Source organism: Nuphar pumila, chromosome 8 (genome assembly GCF_984573655.1).
Source record: "Nuphar pumila chromosome 8, dmNupPumi1.hap1.1, whole genome shotgun sequence".
Taxonomy (NCBI): domain Eukaryota; kingdom Viridiplantae; phylum Streptophyta; class Magnoliopsida; order Nymphaeales; family Nymphaeaceae; genus Nuphar; species Nuphar pumila.
The window spans coordinates 27,237,881-27,264,368 of record NC_143256.1 but is presented as its reverse complement, the minus strand read 5'-3'; the positions used below and the strand labels follow the sequence as shown (position 1 = coordinate 27,264,368).

General features: G+C 36.2%; 1 protein-coding gene across 1 annotated transcript in view; it reads right to left on the bottom strand.

Moving 5' to 3' along the window:
* GLYR1 (glyoxylate reductase 1) overlaps window positions 1–26,488 on the bottom strand; it is a 56,587-nt gene that overhangs the window by 16,595 nt on the left and 13,504 nt on the right. Inside the window, exons 4-5 of the mRNA XM_090016119.1 lie at window positions 10,807–10,908; window positions 10,109–10,224 (exon numbers count right to left, since the gene is read on the bottom strand). Of these exons, the coding sequence (XP_089872245.1) occupies window positions 10,109–10,224; window positions 10,807–10,908 (218 nt within the window). The remainder of the gene's footprint in view (window positions 1–10,108; window positions 10,225–10,806; window positions 10,909–26,488) is intronic.

Below are 26,488 nucleotides of genomic sequence, written 5' to 3'. Positions count from 1 at the left end.
GCATGGCCCAGAGCCCACTGACAAGACCTAGTTGAGATAATTATAATTTGAGAAATTTTTGGTTTTCAACCTTTAAATTCAAGCTAAAATTGAGTAAAATTCAGGTTAAATTCAGGCGAAATTTGGAGACCAAAGTCAGGTATGTCCACCGCTAGATCCGCCTCGAAATACTGATCGCATTGGCAACCTGTTTTTCCGAAATCGGATTATGATTCTCCCGAAAAATGCATTTTTCAAAAATGACCGACTTCTATTTTGACATTTTTTTTTGGATTGGATGAGGCAGGATCTGCTCCGTTTGATCAAAGTTAATATGGATCTGGACCCAGTTCAGGATTCAAATCGACTAGGATCTGGTCCAAGTAGGATCCATATGGATTTGGATCTTGGATCCAAATCTGGATCTGAAACCCATCCATGGCTATTTTAAAACTTTAAAATCAACCTTTAAATTTAAATAGGATGAGATAGAATTCCACCTGGGGTAGAACTCTACCCCATAGAAATTTTCAGAGGGGGCCGACACCCTCTGGAATATGCTTTGAAATATTAAAATGAATAATTAATAAAATAATTAAAATAAATTTATTTATTTAAAATATCTAGAAGGTAGATAAGAGTAGAGTTCTACGTGAAGTAGAACTCTACCTAACTAAGAGACTCTAGAGAGGACGTCACCCCTATCTAGAAATAGTCAAATAAAAAAATATAATATAATAATAAAACAAATATAAAAAGGGGTTGTCTCTCCCTTTCTCTAGAATTCGTATTCAAGGGAGAGAGAGAGAGAGGTGAGAAGCAAAAATCATGAAAATCGAGTAGAGAAAGAAAAAAAGAAAAGAAAAATAGTTTTTTTTCTAAGGCATCCATCAATTTTTCCGAGTTTTTCCATGCTACGAATCAAGGTACGGGTTTCTCTCTAAATTCTTACGGGCCAGGAATACGTATAAACCGATTTATGTATAAGTATTAGAGGGAAAAGGAAAATCTGATTCGGAAGGATATATACATTTATATATAAAATGATGATTTTATATATATATAAATATATATATATATATATGTTTATTTCTTTGTGTTTGTTGATTTCCCTTGGGTATCAAATCTTGAAAATACGCATGATTTTGATTTCATATATGTCGATTTTCTTGATTTGAAACTGAATATGCATATAATATAGGTTAACAATTTTCCCTGCTTATGCATACTGAGTATATATATATATATATATGAATATATATATTTATATATTCAGTTTTGTCGATTTCAGTATAATGAATATATATATATATATGCATGTCAATTTTTGTAAGTTTTTATGCTCACACAAACTGAATATATATGTATATATAGATAAATATGAGGATGGTGGATTTCTATAAAGCTGGACATATGTGCGTGTGTTTTAGACTTAACGAGTTGCATGTTCATATTTAGATTTTGTTGAGTCTCATGCTCATGCATTGGAATATACCTATTCGAATCAGATTTGTCGAGTTATATATGTATTCGAAAACTTGATTGTATTTAGTTAATTTTAGGTTATCGAGTTTCACAGGCCGACCTGATCGAAGGTATTTTCATAGTCGCTGACCATCTTGCTCGTGCTATGTTTGATTTGGGAGCAACCCATTCGTTTATATCTTCGTTTTTTATTGGACTACTTGATCTCGTATCGTCTAGCCTAGAGAAGACTCTTGACGCAATGTCTCCGATGGGCGTGTCTACTCGATGTGGGAAGTACCTTCCTACAGTTCGAGTTGTTATCGAGGGGCATGACTTGTATGTCGTTCTGGTCATACCAAACATGACTTTTCTACGACGTCATTTTGGGTATGGACCGATTGTCCAGACATAATACGACTCTTAAGTGTAGGAGAAATAAAGTTATGTTGGAGCGCCCCGACTTGTGTATGCTGGTGTTTCAGGCAACTAGGCATGTGAGTGAAGTGAAGATTATCTCGGTTATGAAAATCTCGAAGTACCACAAGGTTATATGGTGTTCTTGGTCAGTGTGTCAGCCATGGACAGTAAGGAGACACCCTTGGAGAAATTGGACGTGGTCTGCGAGTTTTCAGATGTCTTTCCAGAAGACTTGTCGGGTTTGCCACCTCACAGGGAGATTGAGTTGGTGCCTGGCACGGCACCAGTATCGCACACGTCTTATCGCATGGCACCTACAGAGCTTGTTGAGCTGAAGAAGCAACTGTAGGAACTTCTTGACAAGGGTTTCATCAGGTCGAGTGTGTCACCTTTGGATGCACCAGTTTCGTTTGTCAAGAAAAATGATGGATCCATAAGACTCGGTATAGACTACCGCAGATTACCATGAAGAAGTACCCTTTACCCAGGATTGATGATTTTTTTGACCAGTTGCGTACGGCAAAGGTGTTCTTTAAGATCGATCTTCGTTCAGGGTACCATCAGTTGCGGATCAGGGCAAAGGATATCCCGAAGACTGCGTTCAGGTCCAGATACAGGCACTACGAGTTCTTGGTAATGTCTTTTGGACTCACCAATGCCCTTGCAACGTTTATGGACTTGATGAATCAAGTCTTCAAGTTGTGGTTGGATCAGTTTGTCATAGTGTTATTGATGACATCCAGATATATTATGAGAGCGTGGAGGAGCACCGAGAGCACTTGTGGATCGTGTTGCAGACACTCAGGGAACATAAGTTATATGCTAAGTTCTCTAAGTGTGAATTTTGGCTCGACGGGGTGATTCTTCGGTCACGTGATTTCAGAGAAGGGCATTGAGGTGGATCCAGCCAAGGTAGAGGCAGTGTTGTATTGAGAGCATCCGAAGACAGTGTCTTAAATCAGGAGTTTCTTGGGATTGATGAGCTACTACCGCCGATTCATACAGGACTTCTCGCGTATTGTTGCTCTAATGACTCGGCTTTTGCAAAAGGGGGTGAAGGTTGCTTGGTCACCTCGATGTGAAAAGAGCTTTCAGTAGCTAAAGAGGAGGTTGACCTTAGTCCCAGTGTTGTCTTTGTCTCTTGTGACAGGAGGGTTCGTAGTATACAGTGATGCTTCGGGTACCGGACTGAGTTATGTCTTGATGCAGCACGGGAAGGTCATCGTGTATGCTTCTCGACAACTGAAAGTGCACGAGAAGAACTGTCTCACGCATGACTCGGAGTTAACGGTTGTCGTCTTCACGTTGAAGATCCGACGCAACTACTTGTATGAAAAGCAGTTCAAAGTTCTGTCTGACCAAAAGAGCCTCAAGTACATTTTCACGCAACGGGATATGAATTTGAGGCAGCGTAGGTGGCTAGAATTCCTCAAGGACTATGAGTTCATCATCGCCTACCACCCTGGTAAGGCGAATGTAGTGGTAGACACGCTTAGCAGGAAAACATCAGTCACGACAGCCAGCTTGATTGGTCACAATTGGGACTTGCTTGAGTTCGTCAAGTGGCAGTTGTTTGCACACGAAGCCGGACGCATCCTTTGTGTGGGGATGAAGGCACGACCTGAGATTATAAACCGTATCGAGGAGCTTCAGTCGATTGATCCGGACTTCGAGGGGTTATGCGTGATTGCCCAGAAGCCAAGAGCGCAATTTCATCGTGAGGAGAATGGGATTATTATGTTTGGAGAATGATGGTGGGTTCCGAAGGTACTGCGGGCTCTGTGACAAATATCACGATATTTATAAAAATATCGTCGATATATAGCGAGAAATTCCCTGAAAGTTTAAAACTGTAATTTCTCGCAAGATTTTCAAACTATGACAAATATCACGATATTTATATTTTTAAAAAATGTTTATTATGAAAACCCCTGAGATTTTTATTTTTAAATGTGTTTTATTTATATTTTCTTATAAAAAATATTTTTTTAGATTTTTAATTTATTTTTTATTCTCGAGATTTTGCAGAAAAAATGCAAGATTTATGAAAATTTTCAAAATCTCCCAAGTTTTTTGCCTACCAAGATTTTGCCATTTTTAACTTTTGTCACTATGACTGCGGGAGGAGCTTATAAGTGAGGCCCACAGGTCGAAGTATTTTGTCCATTCTGGTTCTAACAAGATGTTCAAGGATCTCTAGAGGACCTTGGTAGAACAGGATGAAACATGATATCGCAGATGTCTCACCTGCTGGCAGGTGAAGATCGAGCATCAGAGACCTAGTGGACCACTTCAGCCTTTGGACATCACCGAGTGAAAGTAGGACGACATATCGATGGACTTCATTGTAGGTTTGCTGAGGACCCGTCGTCAACACAATGCCATCTGGGTGATTATGGACCGATTGATGAAGAGTGACCATTTTCTATCTATCAGGGTGAGTTAGAGCTAGGAGAGTCTTGCAGATTTATATGTGGATGAGATAGACAGACTTTGCGAAGTACCACGTTCGATCGTGTCAGACCGAGACCCTCGTTTCACGTTTCATTTCTGGCATCAGTTGCAGAAGGCCCTAGGTATCACGTTGAAGTTCAGCACGGTTTTTCACTCGTAGACTGACAGGCAGATACTTGAGGACATGCTTAGAGCGTTTGTGCTAGATTGGGCAGGGAATTGAGATAGGCATGTGAAGCTTGCAGAGTTTTCGTACAAGAGCAACTATCATGCCAGTATTGGCATGGCCTCGTACGAAACTCTATATGGTAGATCATGCAGATCTCTGATGTATGGAAATGAGGTTGGAGTGAGAGCAGTAGAATCTCCAGAGGCTATCCAGGACTACTCGGACCATGTGCGGTTGATTCGGCATCGTTTGGTTGCAGCACAGAGCTTGCAGAAGAGCTACGCTGACCAGCGGCATAGGGAGCTTAGTTTTGCCATGGGCGATCACGTGTTTGTCCGGATATAGCCTACGAAGAGTGTGTTCAGGTTTGGGAAGAAGGGAAAGTTGAGTCCTCGGTTCGTTCAACCTTTTGAAATTCACGAGCGCATTGGCGAGTCAGCTTACCGTATGGCGCTTCTTCCTCAGTTTTCTCAGATCCACAATGTCTTCCATGGCTCAATGTCTTCCTTCTCGGAATGTTTTAATTTCGTGGACGAAATTCTTTTAAAGGGGTAGGGATGTAATATCGTGTATTTTTTCATGATTTTTAAAATCAAAAAATATATTTTTTCTTAAATCATATATTTATTTAAATTGATAAAAATAGCAGGAATATATATATATATATATATATATATATATATATTCAGGTTTGTAGAGCTTTCTTGCTCTCGCAAGTTAAATATATATGTATATAGATGGTGGATTTCTATAAAGCTGGACATATATGGGTGTGTTTTAGACTTAACGTGTTGCATGTTCATATTCAAATTTTGTTGAGTCTCATGCTCATGCATTGGAACATACCTATTCTAATCAAATTTGTCGAGTTATATATGTATTTGAAAACCTGATTGTATTTAGTTGATTCAGGTTGTCGAGTTTCACATGCATACAGCTGAATATGTTTTGTTGTTTTAGATTTGTTTGCTTCGCATATACATGCATCTGAAAATATTTTCCTATTTCAAATTTGTTGAATTACATATACGTCTATCTGAATATCTTTATTCTCATCCGATCTGTCGATATGCTGTATTGGTTCTGATCTGCCGATATGTTGTATTAGATTTGATCTGCTGATAGGCTGTTATGTATCAGATCTGCTGAACAGCATGTATATATGTTGTTCTGGATCAAATCTGCCGAACAGCATGTACATGTTTTTTGTTCAGACCTGCCGAAACACATGTTTATTTATTTCGGTTTAGCTTTGCCAAATCATACGTTTATTTTGGATCAGATCTGTCGTGACGCTCATGTATGTGCAGATGTTTATGTTCAGGTTTTATTGAGTCTTGCATATATAAATATGCAAACCAACATTTGTAGTTGTGTACACAGGTCTGGCCGACCCATGTACATAATTTTCACAACGTACATGGATCAGGTTGTCCATGAGTGTATATAGGTTTGGCTGACCCATGTACATGTTGTGAACATGTACATGGATCAGCCAGCAGGCTGGTCCATGTGCGCATTTGGTCTGAACCCATGTACATGTTTGTGGACATGTACATAGATCAGCCAGCAGGGTATAGTACATGTTTTATTGAGGTCTAACCGACCCATGTACATGTTTGTAAACATGTACATGGATCAACGAGCAAGTTGGTACATGGTTTCTTATAGTCAGGCTGACTATGTATATGATTATGATCATGTACATGGATCAGCCGGCATAATGTTAATATATATTTTTCAGCATTAGTCGACCCATGTATATGATTTTGATAATATACATGGATTAGCCCCTGTTGCTGGCTTGGTAGAAAATTTGTGCATAGTTGTTTGAGAACATGAAGTTGATCATGTACATGTTTAAGATTGATATATATATTCTTTTGAGATGATACATAAACCTGATCCTGATTTAATTAGCTTTCAATGGTGCAAATCATACGTATAAATCTGAAATTTATTTGATATTTGCATGACCGTGATCATATGCATGTTTGGTTGATTATGCATGGAATTGATCATGAATGGTGTGTTTTGCAAGCATTGTATTCGCACGTGTATGTACTTAGCTTAATGTGCATTCATTTTGTGTGTTTTGAATATGCATTGTGAACATGTTTGGAAACCGTGTGTGTATTGCATATTAACTGAAATTTTGCAAAGATATATAAATCACTTTTGAGATGTGCTAGAGGTGAGATGTGAACCACTGCAGGCTGTGTAGGCTAGAAAAATGATTATGATTATTGATGTTTTATTAAAAAACTTGGTTATTTAACACTTAATTGTTCATAAACTTAGTTTGGTTTTGTTTATGTAATATGAAAGTAGGGAGTCTTGTGGCATGTTCTTAATTACAAGATATTTGATATTTTGTATTGTTCTTGTGAGATATGCATGCAATATTATCTATGATTCTATATTAGTTGATGTTTGATGATGTCTTATGCAGCTCATAGAAACATAAATGTTTCATATGTGATTTTATGGTTGTATTTTGTGAAATTCATCATTGTTTCATGTAATATGTTTTTTTAGAATTTTTGTTATTTTTTTTTTATTTTTCTTGATTTTTTTAGATTTTTTTAGATTTTTTTAGATTTTTTTATTAAAAATTTACGATATGTTTACGATACGATAGATTGTTACTATGGGCCCAACCGATACGGGTAATGATACGATACTTACAACCTCGATTCATATTGGTAGTCAATTACAAAATTCTCCTACTACAGCACATGTGTGTTGTAACGAGGATAGTTAGATATGTTAAAAATACCATTAATCATGGCCTATCTTTGTCATGTTCGTCCCCATGAGATGTTATTGCATATACTAACTCGGATTGGGGAGGAGATGTAAATGATCGTCGCTTAACCACTGATTTTTGTATTTTTTTAAGTGATTCCTTGATATCATAGAGGTGCAAATAACAACAAAAAGAGTCTCTATCCTCTACAGAAGCCGAATATTGTCTCATGGCTACTACGACTTCTGAATTTGTGTGATTGCGACAGTTACTCAACGATTTGAGAGTTTTCATAACTGAACCCTCAAGATTATGTTGTCATAACAAGAGCATCGTCTTTATTACAAGCAATCATACATTTTAAGAGCAAAAAAAGCATATCGACATGGATTGTCATTATCTACATGAAGAATTCCTGAAGAAGACCATCACGTTACCATATGTGCCATCTGAGTACCAACTGGCGGACTTCTTTACTAAGGCGCCGCCATCTCCCAGATTCTACTTTCTTCTTGGCAAACTCTTGATTGTAATTCCGTGAGTTTGAGGGGGGTTGTTAGAATATGGGTTTTTATTTTATATATATATATATATATATATATATATATATATATATATATATATATATATATATATATATATTGTGATTGTAATATGTTTTAGCCTTTGGGGGTATTTTGGTCTTTTGACCATTATAATAGGTATCGACCATTAGGGGTTTTTTATTTTCTTTATTTTTTATCATTTGTTATATTGTCAAAGGCATTTTTATCCTTAACAATATAACATTTTTATAGTTGTTGGGGAACGCCCAACAGCCATATTTGGGAGTCTCTCACTCCCTCCTTTGTCTATATACATGGGCCTTGAAGCCCGTGTAAAGTAATGCATTTTGTGTGCATTTACCATTCAACAAATATTATATTTTTTTGTTGTGTGTTCCTCTAAACCTCCAAGTGGTTATTGTGCTTGTGCCCCTTTTATGGGTTTGTATTTGCCTCTTGTTTGAGGTGTGTGGAGACTTCTTGGTAGCTATTGTGCTTGTACCCCTTTTGTGGGTTTGTATTTGCCTCTTGTTTGAGGTGTAGAGACTTCTTGATCTCATTACAAAGATAAGTTAATTGCATCACTATTATTTGGCAAACAAAATACACCATGATACCAGCATGATAGACTTGTTTATTGGCGAAAAGGAATGTGGGGTTTCAAGTTTTGCACTACTTGTAAATTAAGTCAAAAGTTGTTCCTTTTTCAAATTGTAATTTCTATTAAATTGCAAATTTGCTATATTTTAATGTTGAGTCAAATCTAGCACTTTTAACTACCTATATAACTTTTTAACCAACATAAAACACTGTAAAATGTTTTGGATCTCTCTCTCTCTCTCTCTCTCTCTCTCTCTCTCTCTCTCTCTCTCTCTCTCTCTCTCTCTCTCTCATATCGCTGATGAGGGGAATGAAAGGAGTCTAGATGAGTGGTTGGCACCAAAATGTGCCCCTTCAAAACAACACATCCAGCTAAAAATGCCAGACAACAAAATGGATGGAAATCTAATCCAAGCAAAGGAAACAATGTAATAGAGAGAGAGAGAGAACTTGGTGGCCCAATTTATATGAACTGGACTGCTTGAGAGAGTGGCCACACCTGGTTTGTAATATATATATATATATATATATATATATATATATATATATATATATATATATATATATATTTGGTGCTATTGAATCTATGGAGCTCAAGTATAAATCACCTTTTAATATTTTTTAGATTTTTTTGTAGATAGGACGTTATGAATGTGATCTACAAGGTTTGTTTAGTAGAAAATGATGTTTGAATCATGTGAATTTGATAAGTAAGCAGGTTTTTCAAGGGCTTCAAAAATCAATGGTCCACAATGAACCAAAATTTCACAACTTAAAAGTCATATTTTCAGATTGAAATAACACGATCAAAGCTTTGACCCTTGGCAAACAAAACATGTTGAACACATCTATTTGGTCAGATTGAGTTAATAAAACTTGAACGTATGATTTCCACCTCAATAATTTCTTGCCTTCAATAGCACCAAAGATTAACATTATATATATATACCCTTATGGGTAAAAGAACCCCTACTTGGAACTCATAATGAGAGGTTGGTTTGACCAAATTTAATCCCATGGATGTGTTCATCATGGTCAAAATAGTAGGAATTGACTCTTCTATAGTATTTTTGCATCGTAAATATAAGATTTTGAGGGTTGAAAATTTGGTACATTGTGGGTCATTGATTTTTTAACCTTGCAAAATCTTATACGTTGGAATAACTTGATCCAAGCACTGATTTCTACTAACCTAGACATGTAAATCACATCTAGGTCAATGTACAAAAAGCATAAAAATAAAACTAAAAATTTTACTGTTTTTCACTAGGGGGTTCCTAGTCCATGAGGGTAGCAAACATTAACCCATATATATATATATATATATATATATATATATATATATATATATATATATATATATATATATATATATATATATATATATATATATATATATATATATATATATATATATATATATATATATATATATATATAGGCATGCAAGAGTCAACAATTCCCTTATCTCTAGTAATTTGGAAATTTACATTGCAGTGTTTTTCCTTGAAAAATACCAGGGTGTCTTTTTTAATTTATAATATATACTGCACAAATGGTATGCTAGACATACTTTGTGTAGAACTTGATTTCCTAAGGATGCCTTGGTGCAGCTTGTCTGACACTATGGTAGCACTTGGACAAGATATAGCACAAACTGTTTCATTATGGAAATCTGGAACATGCATTTCCAAAATCAGTAATGGATCATTGATGAAAAGGTTCTACCTGCCCATTATCATATTGATAACTAGTTTCATTTTTGCAGCATTTCCGACTTGTCCCAAAAAGAATGACTTCTTCCCCATAACTTCAAAAGCAGAAAAAGCTTTGTCATACAATGCCTGCAATTGCAACAAAGAGAATATTGCATTAGGAACTGCAAAAGCATTGTGTCGACATTGCTACTATCACGTACATAAAAGAAGCCCTAAATTAACATATAATAGAATAAATGTGCTTGATGTCCAGAACATGATTGAGTTGATCAATTATATTCACTGCAATCAAGTGATTACTGGTTTGTGTTATCAATATCTCATGCTCCTCTCTCTCTCTCTCTCTCTCTCTCTCTCTCTCTCTCTCTCTCTCTCTCTCTCTCTCTCTCTCTCTCTCTCTCTGTGTGTGTGTGTGTGTGTGTGTGTGTGTGCATGTGTATGCACAAACGTTTGTTGTTAACCTCCAAGGACAAAATTTACCAAAACAACCATGCTACAAAATTTTTAACTGTTGAATTGTTTATAGATGTTCAGTTAACTCCACCAAGATCATTGAGTAATGAACCAATCAAGGAAGTCCTAAAAGGTGTCTCAACATCTTAAAATCTTTAAAAGTGATTTTAATACCCATTATATGCATGTACATAGCATGGATCAGACAGCTGATATAGAAAAGCAGTATCTACCAAAATTGTCACAATCACAAACCTTCTCTCCAGCAGCAAGAATTATCAACTGGCCATCTTCAGCTGGTTTTTTGCTGCCTGAGACTGGAGCTTCAAGAAATAATCCACCTTTTTCAGTAATTGCCTATGCACGTTGAAAGTCAAAGATAAATTTCAAACCTGTGCTATAACGTCTTTACTCATAGAAACAATTATTCCAATTGATCTCAAACACGAAGAAAAGAATAATGAGAATTAGAAAAGAAAGAAAGTACTATATAGTGAAAATATAAGAGTTTCTAGTTTAATGGGAGAAGGCATGTGATTATGTTAAGATCAAAGCATAAGATAGGCATAACAGTTATTATTAATGTCTATGGTTGCATATTCACTGATGGATGTGGAATTAGAAAAGAAAGAAAGTACTATATAGTGAAAATATAAGAGTTTCTAGTTTAATGGGAGAAGGCATGTGATTATGTTAAGATCAAAGCATAAGATGGGCATAACAGTTATTATTAATGTCTATGGTTGCATATTCACTGATGGGTGTGGAATGAACTGAAAGATTTAGGCTAGGGTGAACGTTGGATATAAAACATCTCTCTACACATATAATATATATATCTGTGTGAGAGAGAGACACAAATGCATGCACATACGATATTAAATGCAGTGATATTTTCAATTAGCAGTTGTTAAAAGTGCCTTGGCAAAATTGACAAAATATTCAATATATCACCAATAATGTAATACATCAAAATAAACATAGCAAAAATGTTGTAATTTTATCAACAGAATAGTCAAAAATCCTTTTATCTCAAAATTTTTCCAAGGAAAAATCACTTATTAAATTTTCATAAAGAAAAAGCTTACCAGTATTGTTGCAAGACTGATATTGGTGACTATGACATACAAATGTATTAAGATCAGCTGTAGCAAGCACCCTCAACAAGTCAAAAAGTCCAACTATTGAGCTCAATCTGCATTCAACCTGAGCCTAAACCTGGCCTTTAAGCAACTTGCCCTCCTAGAATTGGTAAAGAACCATCTGACTTTTTCTAGCTGAATGTGTTTCAGATTATGACTCAAATCCATCTGTAGCTTCTATTGTTGACTATTGGAGAGAAATTATTAGTATCAAGCTATCAAACCATAATGGCATGGTGCTCCACATAAATGCATAAACTTGCTTAGAAGGAGATTTAACTCACTCTGAAAGACGAGTTCACAAAAGCAGTTGTACCCATGTCAACTGTTAATATATATATATATATATATATATATATATATATATATATATATATATATATATATATTTATATTTTTTATTTTTTTATTTATTTTTGTCTTGTAATAGTTAAATGCCCTATAAGGGCATTTCTGTCTTTTCACAAGTATATAAACACTGTTTATTAAAACAGTATTTTCCTTTTCTTATTTTTTCTTTTTCTTTTTTTATTTCATGTACTTGAGGGAGACCAATGGGGACTCTATGGTCTTCGTTGGGTCTCCCTCCTTTGTTGTTGTTGTGTACAAATAGGGGTCTTCACTTGTTGGCTCTTTGTATTGTCCCATAGTGGACTTGTATTCTTTTGTGCTTGTTGTGCCTTCGTGCCCTTGTCCACTATTGGACTTATATGTGTTTTTGCACTTTACTCTAACAATTCTGCATACTTCATTATATGGTATCAGAGTCGTAATGCTCTTGGTCCTTTGGGAAAGTGGTCATATTGTGATTGATAGATACCATTCAAAGTGTTTGTGGGTTGATGATGTTTGTGGAACTCAACGTGGAGGAGCTCTTTTGTGATCTTCCATATTTTCTTTTTCTTCTTCTATTAAGCCAAAATGGAGAATGAACAAAAGATAGATCTCTCCTTCAAATTACATGGTTCCAACTACATGATGTGGGCATCTACTATGAAAAATAACCTCAAAGGCAAGAAGCTTTGGGGATACATGATAGGCTCTATTCTAAAACCTCAACTAAAACTCACTAAGTTGAAAGCAAATCAAGAAAAAGCATTGGAAGGAGATGCTCGAATTAAAGTCATTGAAGATCATTAATCCAAGGTAGAGGATTGGGAAAGTAAACATGCAAACATTTTTGTATGGTTCATGAACAATGTTGAGCTCAAAACATGTGCCAACATTGTTAAGTTCCACAAAACTAAGGAGGCATAGCTTTTCACAAAGGGTACATATACCCAAAAAGACCTTGCAAGGCATTTTTTTCTTTAAGAAAAAATATGTACCATCAAACAAGAAGACATGACTGTCCGTGACTACTTTAGTACTCTTTATCCTCTATGGGACGAGTTATCCCTTCTTGAACCCAAATGGGTTGCTAGTGAGGATGTTGAGTTAAGAAGAGAATAAATGAAAAAAGAGCACTTTTTTCAATTTTTGCACAGGCTTAGGCTCAAATTTGAACAAGTAAAATCTTCTCTCTTCCATTGATCTAAATCTCTTCCTCAGGAAGAAGCCATTGTTGAAATATGCCAAGAAGAAACTTATCTTTGTATAATTAAGTGAGGAGATGAAGTATTGGTCGTTTTTGAACTCGACAATCATGTGAAATCTTACAAGCCTCCACACTTTGGGAGGCAAAATAGCAATAATGGTAACTATAAAAAAGCTATCTGTCATCATTGTCATGAACCGGAGTACATAAGGCCTAATTGCCCCAAGTTGAATGATTCTCCAAAGAATAAGGTAGCTTATGTTGAAGAATCCACGCCAAAGAAGAATGAACCAAGGAAAGAGACTCTTTTTCACTTGCTCAAATATCGGAGACACTTCAATAATTACTCAAATCTCCGTCTACATCGGGTGCCGCGATAGCCTCATCTTCTCCTCCAAATATGTCTTCTTGGATCCTTGATTCAGGAGCCTCTTTTCATATGAGGCCTTGTGAGAATAGTCTATCCAATTTATGCACTAACTCAAAAACTACTTATATTTTCACTGCCGATGGAACATCTTTGAAAATTTAAAGTATTGGAACCTTAGATTCTTTTCAAAATTTGTGTACCAAAAGTTAGGGTTGTTTCACAACTAAATTTAAGTCTCTTTTTTGTTTATCAAATTTCTGATCATGGATGTGAAATTTCCTTCTCATCCAAGGGTTGCTCTGTGCAAGATCTTCAGTCTGAGATGTAGGAGGGGAGATCTCTACTTCATGAATTATCTAAATTTTCCTCTAAATTCTTTTTGTAATTATGCCCAAAAAAAAGATATTGAAACTTGGCATAAAAGATTTTGACATCCAAGCTTCTCAAAGATGTATCTTTTTCCTTTTGAGAAAAAATTTTGTAATGAAAAAGATTTAATTTGCAAAGATTGTATCTTTGAAAAGATAAAATCGATTTTTTTCCTAATAGAACTTTTGTCACTAAGAGACCTTTTGAATTAGTGCATTCGGATGTTTGGGGACCTTCTCTCATCAAATCAAAAGGAGGATATTCATATTATGTTACTTTTATCGATTATTTCACTAGATATGTATGGATCTATTTCCTTAACTTCAAATCCGATGTGTTCTCTTTCTTTAAAAAATTGAATATGATTGTCAAAAATCAATTTCATAGCAGCATTTTTATTCTTAGATTTGATTCGGGCGGTGAATACCTATCAAATGAGTTTTAAAATTATTTAGAACAAAATGAGATTTGTCACCAAAAGTCATATCCTAGAACTCCTCAACAAAATGGATTAGCCAAAAGAAAACATAGGCATATTATACAAACCAGTAGGACACTACTTATTTCTAAAGATATTCCAAAAAGATTTTAGGTCGAGGCCACTCTAACATCAATGTATTTGATAAATAGAACGGCCTCATCATCCTTAAAGTGTATTTCATTATGAAAATTTATTTAAAAGAACACCCAATTTCAAGCAGTTGCAAAATTTTTTTTAAGTGTTTTGTACTCTTACATAAAAGAAATAAATTGTCTCCAAAAGCCATTAAATGTGTATTCATGGGTTAGGAAGAAAACCAAAAAGGATATAGATGTTTTGACCCTAAGAGTAACAAACTATATGTCTCTAAATATGTAACCTTTTTGGAAAATGAAAGTGGATTATGCTATTCTATTTGACCTCTTGCCACAAGAAAAGTTGACTTCTTGTTATGATTCTTTAAATGATAATGGTGATAATACCTTGAATGATAATTAAAATGGTGATAATAATGTGCATTCAAATGATGAGAATGCGGAATCACCTATAAGAAATGATGATATTGTTGATAAACCCATACAAATATATACCTGGCGTGAGCAAAAGAATCCTCTAAATGCTTTTAAAAAATATTCACAAAATTTATCTTTAGAAGAAACCTCACTTTGAAAATCCAATTGTGTCTCCAACCAACCAAGTAGGTTTGTATCTTATGACACATTGACATCAAATTATAGAGCATGTCTAATAGCTTTATATTCCTATCATGAACCATCATATTATAATGAAGCCAAAAATCTTTCACAATGAATTGAAGCAATGAATATAGAACTTAAAGCCTATGAAAAGGCTAAAACATAGAAAATAACTTCATTACCCACAGGGAAGAAATCTATAAGATGTAGATGAGTTTTTAAATTTAAAACCAAGAGTAATGAGACTTTAGAAAGATATAAAGCTAGGTTAGTGGGCAAAGAATACTCTCAAGAATATGAAATTGACTATAAAGAAACCTTTGCCCCAGTAGCTAGAATGACAAAGAAACCTTTGCACCAGTAGCTAAAATGACTATGGTTAGGACACTTATAGCCATTATATCTATTCAAAATTGGCCTATATACCAATTAGATGTTAAAAATATTTTTCTCAATGGTGAATTAAATGATGAGGTTTATATGGATAGTCCGTTGGGGTTTTGTATTGAAAAAGGCAAAATTCTTAAACTTAAAAAAACGTTGTATGGTCTTAAACAAGACCCTAAAGCTTGGCATCATAAATTTAGTAACATAATGACTCTGGGTTTTCATTCTTGCTAAATTGACTCTGCTCTTTTTGTCAAAAGTATAGGCTTTAAAGTTGTTATTCTTCTACTTTATGTAGATGATATAATAATCACCGGAAGTGACAAGTAGGGAGTTAGTGATATTAAGAATATTTTAAAAGAAATTTTTGATGTCTCACTTAGGCCTTTTAAGATATTTCTTAGGCATTGAAATTGTGTACTCTCCCAGAGGGTACATTCTTTCTCAAATAAAACTTGTTGCTGATATTTGTATTAAGTCTGGTATTTCAGACGACAAGATAGAAACCCCTGAAGTGATTAATGCTAAATTGAGGTTGGAAGATGGGACTCTGCTCGAAAATACTAGTCTCTTACTTACTTATCTATCACTCGGCCAAATATAACTCATGCAGTTCACTCTATCAGCCAATTTCAACATGCTCCGACCACTGTGCACATGAGTGTTGTATTAAGAATTGTCAGATATGTCAAGTATACTATAACTAAGGGAGTTTTCTTATCCTTATCTTCATCAATAAATTTACATGCTTATACTAATGTCGATTGGGGAGGAAATCTTAATGATAGTCTCAACTACCGGTTTTTGTGTATTTTTAGGTGACTTTTTAATTTTGTGGAAATGCAATAAACAGCAAAAAGTATCTCTATTTTCAGTAGAAGCTGAATATCGTGCGATGGCTACGATAACTATGGACCTTGTATGGCTAAGAGGTTTTCTCAAAGATATGGGGATAATAATTTTAAAACCTTCGAAGATTTACTGTGATAAAAAAAGTGCAATTTATATTGCAAGCAACCATACCTTCCATGAGCGAACCAAACACATTGACATGGATTGTCATTATGTTCGTGATGAATATCTGAGAGGAACCATTGAGTTGCCACATGTTACATCAGAGTATCAGCTGACTAATTTTTTCACCAAAGATCCTCTTGTTAAAATTTCTTTAAGCCCTTTCCTATTTGCTATAGTGATGGATGAGCTTACGAGATCAATTCAAGAAAATGTGTCGTGGTGTATGTTGTTTGCTGATGATATTGTTTTGATTGATGAGTCTAGAGTTGGGGTTAATGCTAAGTTAGAATTATGGAGACAGACATTGGAAGCAAGAGGTTTTAAGTTGAGTAAGAGTAAGACAGAATATATGGAATGTTGGTTTAGTAAGCAACGAAGTAGTGATGGGAGTGTAGTGAAGCTTGGTGAGCAAGAAATACCGATGGATGATTGTTTCAAATATTTGGGATCTATTATTCAAAAGTATGGAGAAATTGACGGAGATGTAAATCATAAGATAAAGGTTTGGTGGATGAAATGGAAAAGTGCAACTGGAGTGTTGTGTGATCGTAGAATGCCATTGCGGTTGAAGGGAAAGTTTTATAGGATGACTATTAGGCCCGCTTTACTATATTGTACGGAATGTTGGGCTGCCAAGAGACATCATATTTAAAAAATGAGTGTAGCTGAGATGCGTATGCTTAGATGGATGTGTGGAAATACAATAAAAGATAAGATTCGGAACGAGGAGATACGTAAGAAGGTAGGCATTGCACCCATTGAAAATAAGATGAGAGAGAATCGTTTAAGGTGGTTTGGACATATTTGGCGAAGGCCTAATGATGCTCCAGTTAGAAGGATGGAGAAATGGGAAAATATATTAGTTAAAAGAGGTCAGGGTAGGCCTAGGAAGACTTGGATGGAGATGATAGGAAAGGATATGAATGCTTTGAACCTCACCGAGGACATGGCATTGGATAGAAATGATTGGAGAAGGATTCATTTGGAAGACCCAGAATGATTTCCTTTTTTGGTTCATATCACCGACCCCAATTGTTTTGGGATGAAGGCGTAGTTGTTGTTGTTGTTGTATCCTCTTGTTAAAATTTGTAATCTCCTAGATAATCTCATATGTAAATCCTCCATCATATGTAATCTTTTATTTTTCAGTTTAGTTACAATAGGATAGTTAGTTAATAAGTTAGTTTTAGTTGTAGTTTTTTTCCTTTTGGACATTATTAGACTTATGCTTTTTGACCAAGTCAAAAAGCAAAAGTGTTTTGGACTGAACTAGACTTAGTCCAAGAGAGTTGTTGGACACTCCAACAGTAAATAGAGTTGTTGGAGTGTCCAACAACTCTCTCTAGCTCTCCTTTAATATGTATAAATATGGGGTAATACCCCCATTGATTTGTATCCCTTTGGTTGTGGGTTTATCCCACTTAAATGAAATTTGTTTCTTTACCTTTCTATTTGTGATTACAGTTTTTGAGTATTTTGGTGTGAACCCTAGAGGTTCTTGAGTGCTTGCTTTGTGTATTTATGGTTTGTGAGAGAGTGTATTCGTGAAGAAGCATTTGAAGTTTGGTTGTGGATTCCATTTTCTTACATGGTATCAGAGCCGTTGGTTTGATCGATCATGTTCTTTCGGTACATTGGGAAGCATGCCATTGTAGTCTTTTTTAATAAAGCTACTTTTCTTTGAGGTTGTGATCGTGTGGAGGCTAGAAGGCTTGAAAGAATACTAGTACTCACCATTTGTGGCAGAGTATTCTTTTTTCTACCTTCTCTTGTCAATTTTTCTTTTTCTCATAACTGTTTTCTTCCCCGTATTGTAAAATGGATGACAATGATAATGTCACCATTAAGCCCATCAAGCTCAATGATTCTAATTATGTTACATGGGCTTCAATAATGAAGCATCTAATATGGGGAAAAGGCTTACGTGGATTGGTAGATGGTACCGATGTGGAACCTACTTTAATTCTCACTAAAGATGAAGAGGAAAGAGAAATATCTCTCACGGAAGTAGAAAGAGTCAAGGTCATCTCCACTTAAGAAAAAAAAGTGGAAGAAATGGAAAATGGGTCATGCCAAGATCATGTCTTGGCTTATTACAAGTGTCGACATAAAGAAGTGCTCAAGTCTTGCAAAATTTGAGCATGCAAATGATGCATGGGATTACCTCAAGAGAATGTACTCTCTTAAGGATATTGCACATGTGTGCAATTTACAAATTAAAGTTAGAAACATGGTTCAAGGCGACAAGAGCATCATAGAGTACTTCAATGGCTTGTCGGAACTACGGGAAGAGTTAGCTCTTCTTGAACCAAAGTGGCATTGTCCACAAGATATTGAACTCCGCCAAAACCAAATCAATGGAGAGCATTTTTTCCAGTTTATTAATGGATTGAGATCAGAATTTGAATCTACTAAGTCTATTCTTCTTCATCGGGGAAAAGTGCCTTCGATTGAAAACACGATAGAGGAATTAAGTATAGAAGAAAATAGACTCAAAAGTAGAATCACTGAAAGTGACGACGACTCAATTCTAGCCGTCTCAAAACCAGGAAACTATGTTAGAACCTACAAACTGTTAAAACCCCTGCATAACTCGGGAAAGGAAAAGGAGAGGGAGAGAGAAAGCACGGATTTTCTTTTCTCTGTTTGGAATCGGCAGCCACTATTCTCCTTAATGGCTGCAGTAATACTTCATTAGTCTTAATAGGGTTACAATCATTTTACAAAGACAAAAGTGCCCTGCATTAGTTGCACATGTTACATTAGAGTACAAAACAAAACTCGTGAATGGATATGGATCCTTTATCGGATCCATATCCAATTCATATTCTAATACCCTCCCTCAAGTTGTGCATGGGAGTGAACCATGTGCAACTTGTTCTTCAGAAGACCAAGTTGCTGATATGTTTACCAAAGGTCTTACAAGTCCTCTTCATTAAAGACATACATGTCTCCACATCGCTCTCCTTTAGCGAACATCTCCTTCGTTTGAAGATCCTTGACAAAGACAGAAGTAAGAGTAAATTCCACAGATGAATTGGTAGAATCAACAAGCTTAGAAACAGAGACAATATTTTTCTTTATATTTGGTGCATGAACAACATCAGATAAAGGAATAGATGACTTAGACAAAGGAATGAGAACGTTGCTTATGTTTGAAATAGGGTGGTGAGTCCCATCTCCAGTTACAATATTAGATTTTCCAAAATAGGGAGTCAAAGTAGAGAACTTACCTGCATTGCCAGTCACATGGGTTGCTGCCCCAGAGTCAACATACCATATTCCATCATCATTTTGCTTCAGATTCAAGCTGGCCATTGCAGATAGTAGAAGATCCTTAGCATCATCACTGACCCGAAATGTACCTGCAGTTCCTGATATACCAACATTTCTAGTGTTTTGCATTCTATTTCGATTTTGTGGGTTGAACCAGCAGTTAGCTTTGATGTGACCTCGTTTGTTACACTGATAGCATGTGGGAACATTCTTTGAAAAACTAACAGTGGAATTTGGTGTAGGTAGTAACCCACGTCCACCCTGGATTGGATTTCCCTTGCCTCTGCCACGTCCTCCTCGTGGTCGATCAGCTATCACCCCTGTGGCAAGAACCTCATGCGTAGATGATTGTCCTGTTGGAGCTTCAGACATGCTTTTCAGTGTCATCTCATACTGAAAGAGTTTGGCGCGTAATTCCTCAAAGCTGAGCAACGTAGGCAAGCATAATAAGGATGTAACAAGAACATGATATTCTGAACCCAGTGCATTCAGTGTCTGTTGTACCTTTTCTTTATCTGACACTGGATACCCAATCATGGCTAATTGATCTGTGATGCTTTTGACTTGATTTAAGAATTCAATAATGCTCATTGCCCCCTTTTTTAACATCTGAAATTCACGTTTAAGAAACAGCACTTTAGCCTCTGATATCTGAGAGTAGGTCTGAGCTAAAGCCTCCCCCAAAACTTTGGATGTGCAATCATCAGGAATGGAAATCAATACTTCTTGTGACAATGTGGAAGTGATGCACGCGACGAGGGCCTGATCACGCTTCATCCAAGTAACAAATGCAGGGTTGCGAATAATATTCTGCGATCCTCCATCCTCTTTGGCTTCGGTTGTGAAAAATTTTGAAGGCATTGGGGTGGAGCCATCCAAGTGACCTGAAAGATCTTGACTACGAATAAAAGGAGCAATTTGCCTTTTCCAAGTCAGATAGTTGTTTGTAGTTAGCTTTTCCGAAACTAGCTGCCCCAGAAAACTGGAAGAAAGGCCTGAATTGAATGAAGTATCCATTTGTAGACTTGTTGACAGTCCCTCCTTTTTTTTTCTTTTTTTCTTTTTGACAGAATGACCCTACAAAATGACACTAGTGGCTGAAACTGGACTGACACAGTTGGATGAAACTGGACTGACACAGTTGGCAGAAATCGGCACAGAGAAAGACAATGTCACGACAATGACAAAGTTGGGTGATGATGGTGCAAAAATGGAAGACAGCAAAAACAAGTTGTGAGATAAAATAAGAAGAGAAAAAGACCTTTTAGAAGACAGAAAATAGACTTTTCTCAGCAAAAACAAGTTGTTTCGGCTGAAGGAACTCGACTCTTGGGTTCGGCTTTTGTGAACTCGTCTGAAGTAGCAGAAGACAGCATGCGTGATAGACAGATTCCAGTATCTGTCGCAGAAGACAGCAGGCGTGACAGAGAGGCGCAGGTAGTAGCAGGCGTGACAGAGATGCACAGGGTTAAACTTACCTTTTTGGGCTCGACTGAAGATGATTGAAGAAACTCGGCTCTTGGGCTCGGCTTTTGTGAACTCGTCTGCACTTACAGAAGATAGCAGGTGTGACAGAGAGTCGCTGGAGTAGCAAGCGTGACAGAGAGTCGCAGAAGGTAGCAGGCGTGACAGAGAGGCACAGGGTCGACTTGCAGAGGAGCAGGCGTGGCCAAAAGGTGCAGATCCTTTCGCGTTCTCGAAGAAGACACCTTTATGCCCAGGGTTGTCGCCGCTGCTCTGATACCATGTTAAAACCCCTGCATAACTCGGGAAAGGAAAAGGAGAGGGAGAGAGAAAGCACGGATTTTCTTTTCTCTGTTTGGAATCGGCAGCCACTATTCTCCTTAACGGCTGCAGTAATACTTCATTAGTCTTAATAGGGTTACAATCATTTTACAAAGACAAAAGTGCCCTGCATTAGTTGCACATGTTACATTAGAGTACAAAACAAAACTCGTGAATGGATATGGATCCTTTATCGGATCCATGTCCAATTCATATTCTAATACAAACCCCCTAACTATAGAAGGGGAAATGATGAAAAACAAGGAAATTATTTTGAAAGAAGAAAAATCATTTGTTACTCTTGCCATATGAACCTGGACATGTGAAAACCCACTGTCCAAAACTGAAGAAACCTTATGAAAAAAAGATTGCCTCTGTCGGACCACCACAAGAATCAAGCGAACCTTCCATTGGAAGTATGTCTCTTGCACAATTTGTGGAAGCACTTGGACCTATACTCAAGGGAGCTTCCTCATCTACAGGAGTTGCAGTCTCTTTAGTCAGCACCTCAGACCCAGGTAAACTTATATGGCTTCTTGACTCAGGTGCTTCTTTTCATATGACTCCAAATGTTGAAATATTATCCGAATGTCATAACTCAAACGGGTCTAAAGTTTTTACTGCTGATGGAACACCACTAGAAATTGAGGCAATAGGGAATTTTGAAAAAAATTCTCAAAATTTAAAAGGATTTTATATTCCATAAATTAGGTATATTCCCAAACTAAATCTCCATCTCTTGTCGGTTTCCCAATTATCTGACCATAGATATAACGTTTCCTTCTCCTCTCGTGGTTTTCGAGTGCAGGATCACCAGTTAAGAAAGCTGATTGGGAAAGGCCATAGAGAAGGAGGCTTATACTACATGGATTTTTTGAAAATTTCCAAGAATACATTTTGTTGTAATGTTCATAAAATAGACTTGAATCTATAGCACAGGAGACTTGGTCACCCAAGCATATCCAAGATTCATTTCTTTCCAAATATGGAAAACTTTTATAATTCTGAAACATTTAAATGTGGAAAATGTATTCTTGAAAAAATAAAGAGATAAACCTTTCAAGAAAGAAATTTTGTCTCTTCTCGGCCTCTTGAGTTAATACATTCAGATGTATGGGTCCTGCACCTGTCATATCAGAAGGCGGTTTTTCATACTGTCATTTTTATAGATGATTTTACAAGGCCTACTTGGATTTATTTTCTCAAACATAAATCTGAAGTATTTTTACATTTTCAAATATTTCATAAACTGGTTAAGAATCAATTTAAGAACGATATCTCCATCTTTCGCACTGATTCAGGGGGGAGAGTATCTGTCAAAAGAATTTAATGATTATTTGAATTTACATGATATTTCACATCAAAGATCATGCCCACATACCCCACAACAAAATGGTTTAGCAAAAAGAAAACATAGGCATATTATAGAAACAACAAGAACTTTACTCATTACCCATCAAGTACCAAAAAAATTTTGGGCTGAGGCTGTAAAATTGTCTACGAAGAGACAATACGCATACAAGCACAAATACTTTATGAAAGATGTGCACGAAGGCACTCACACAACACTTGAACAAAATACGCACAAAAGCGTAAAAGTAGCAAACATGCACTAAGGCATGTATTTTATAGAAAAGAGCAAATGCTTGAGACTCTCAAGCTTAAGGAATAACAAGGAGGAACACCCCTATTTATACAAAAGCAAAGGGGTAAAGGGGGGCTCCCAAAGAAGTCGTTGGGGAGCCCCCAACGACTCTATTGGGGAGGACCCCCAATGCACCTTTATGAAAAAGGAAAAAATAAAAAATACAAAAAAAATACAAAAAAATAAAAAGAAATTACAACATATTCCAAGTGGAATATGCTCAAGATGTGAAATTATAAGAATACCCTTTTCAGGTATAAGAAAATAATATATATATAAGTATATATATTTATACTTACAACAATGGTTTTGGAGATACATTTTAACACCCCCCCTCAAACTTACGGTGTGATAACCGCAAGTTTGTTAAGAAGGAAATGAAATCTGGGCGAACAAAGAGCTTTTGTGAAGAAGTCCGCAAGTTGATACTCAGACGTCACGTACGGTAGATCAATGACCTTCTTCAAGTATTCTTCCCTGACATAATGGCAGTCAATCTCTATATGCTTTGTTCGCTCGTGAAAGGTGTGATTCTTGGCAATATAAATTGCACTTTTGTTGTCGCAACATAGCTTTGTTGGTTCTCTGATAAGCACTCCCATATCTTCTAAAAGGTGTCGAATCTATACAATTTTCATGGTAGTGGATGCCATGGCTCTATATTCTGCTTTAGTGGATGACAGAGATACCTTCTGTTGCTTTTTACATCGCCACGAAATCAAAGACTCTCCTAAGAAAACATAAAAGCCAGTGGTGGAGTGACGGTTATTAGGGTCACCTCCCCAATCTGAGTCAGTATATGCAAGTAATTTTAATTCAGAAGAGGAAGATAGAAATACTCCCTTATTCATTGTTTCCTTTAAGTATCTGATGATGCGAAGAACAACACTCATATGAACTGTTGTAGGGTGTGCTGAAACTGACTGACGATGTGAATAGCACCTGACAAATCAGGTCGAGTAATGCTAAGATACATTAAAGAGCCTACCAACTGCCTGTAAGGAGTAGGATCGGTTAGAAGAACACCGTCATCAATCTTCATTTTTTATCCTACGACTTCAAGAGTTTCGCAGACTTTGTCATCAGAAATCCCTGACCTGACAATAATCTCACAAGCAAGTTTAGACTGAGATAGGAAGTAACCACGTTGAGAATACGCAACCTCAATTCCAAGAAAGTATGTCAGAAAACCCAAGTCTGACATCTCAAATTTTGAAGTCAAGACGGACTTAATACCCTTGACTCCTTGAACATCATCACTTGTAATTAACATGTCATCAACATAGAGCAATAGTATCACAATTCCTGCATCAGATTTTCTAGTAAACAAAGCAATATCAGTATAACTGGAGGAAAACCCATTTTCCAGCATTACACTGGTGAATCTATCATATCAGGCTTTGGGGGCCTGTTTCAAACCATAGAGGGTCTTTCGAAGACGAAGAACTTTATCTTTAGGAATCTTCATGCCTGGTGGAGCATCCATATAAACTTCTTCGTTAAGATCACCATTCAAAAAAGCATTTTTCATATCCATTTGAAAAATGTTTCAATTTTTAATAGATGCAATAGTAATAAGACATCTAACTGTAACCATTCGGGCTACAGGAGCAAAAGTTTCATCATAATCAATTTCATACTCTTGCCCATATCCTTTTGCGACTAAGAGAGCTTTATACCTTTTCAGTGATCCATCGCTCTTAGTCTTAACCTTAAAAACCCATCGACAACCTATAGTTTTCTTTCCTATGGGTAGAGTTTGGAAATCCCAGGTTTCAGCCTTCCTGAGAGCGTTAAGTTCATTTTGCATAGCTTCTTGCCATTCTATACATTTTTTAGCTTCTTCAAAATTTCTAGGTTCAAAATAAGAGTGAATAGCATTAAGACAAGCCCTATATCGGGGTGAGAAGGAATCAAACGAGACAAAACGAGTTGGAGGTCTCCTATTCCTTTCAGATCTTCTGTGGTCGAGAGTAGGAACAAACTCACTATATTGATCAATAGCACTTCTAAAGGTATCTTGGTTTCTTCGAGAATAGGTTATTGGATCACTTGAAATTCTACCTTCTTGTACATTGGGTGAGTTATATTCACCAACATCACCATCATTTCCCCATCATGGTTTGATGATACATCATCATCACTAGATATGTCATTATTGCTAGACAATAAGTCAAATAAGGAGTAATCAACATTTTCTTGTTGAGAAACATTTTTTTCAAAGCCGCTTTCATTTTCTAAGAATGTTACATTTCTTGAGACATATAACTTATCATCTCTAAGGTCATAACAACGAAACCCTTTTTGAGTTTCAGAATAGGCACAAGTAATAGCCTTGGGAGAGAGATTGTCATTTTTATCATTAAGTATAAAACACTTACACCCAAAGACTCGTAACCTATTATAATCAGGTTCAAGCTTATGTAATACCTCAAAAGGAGATTTTTTTCCCAATATCCTAGATGGTAAGCGATTTATCAGACAAACAGAAGCAAGAGCTGCTTCAGCCCAAAAGTTTTTAGGAATGTTTTGGGATATAAGAAGGTTCTTAATAGTCTCAATGATGTGCCTATGTTTCCTTTCGGCCAACCCATTTTGTTGAGGAGTTTTAGGACAAGACCTTTGGTGAACAATTCTGTTATCCTCAAGGTACTCCTTAAATTGATTGGAGAGATATTCTCCTTCAGAATCACTTCTAAATATCTTTATGTTACTGTTGAATTGATTCTTGATCATTGTATGAAAAGTTTTGAAACACGAAAATACTTCATGTTTGAACTTAATAAAATAGATCCACGAATATCTGAAAAAGTCATCCACAAAAATTACATAATAAGAAAAGCCTCATTTTGAAGCAACAGGTGTGGGTCCCCAAACATCTGAATGAACAATTTCGAAAGTTTTAGAAGAGAACATAGTTCTTTGCTCAAAAGGCAAACTCCGCATTTTCCCGAGAATACAATCATTACAAGAAAATGAACTTTTGCATAGGTCTTTTGTAAAGTGTAAATAAGATAACTTTGTGATATTAGGATGATCAAGTCTTTTGTGCCACATTTATATCTTTGTGTCGGGCAACATTACAAAAAAAATTTGGAACTTGAAGATAGTCCATATAGTATAAGTCTCCATTCCTAAAGCCTTCCCCAATCAATTTCCCGGACTGACGATCCTGTATTAAACATTTATCACAAGAGAATTTAATATCGCAACCATGGTCCGAGAGTTGAGAA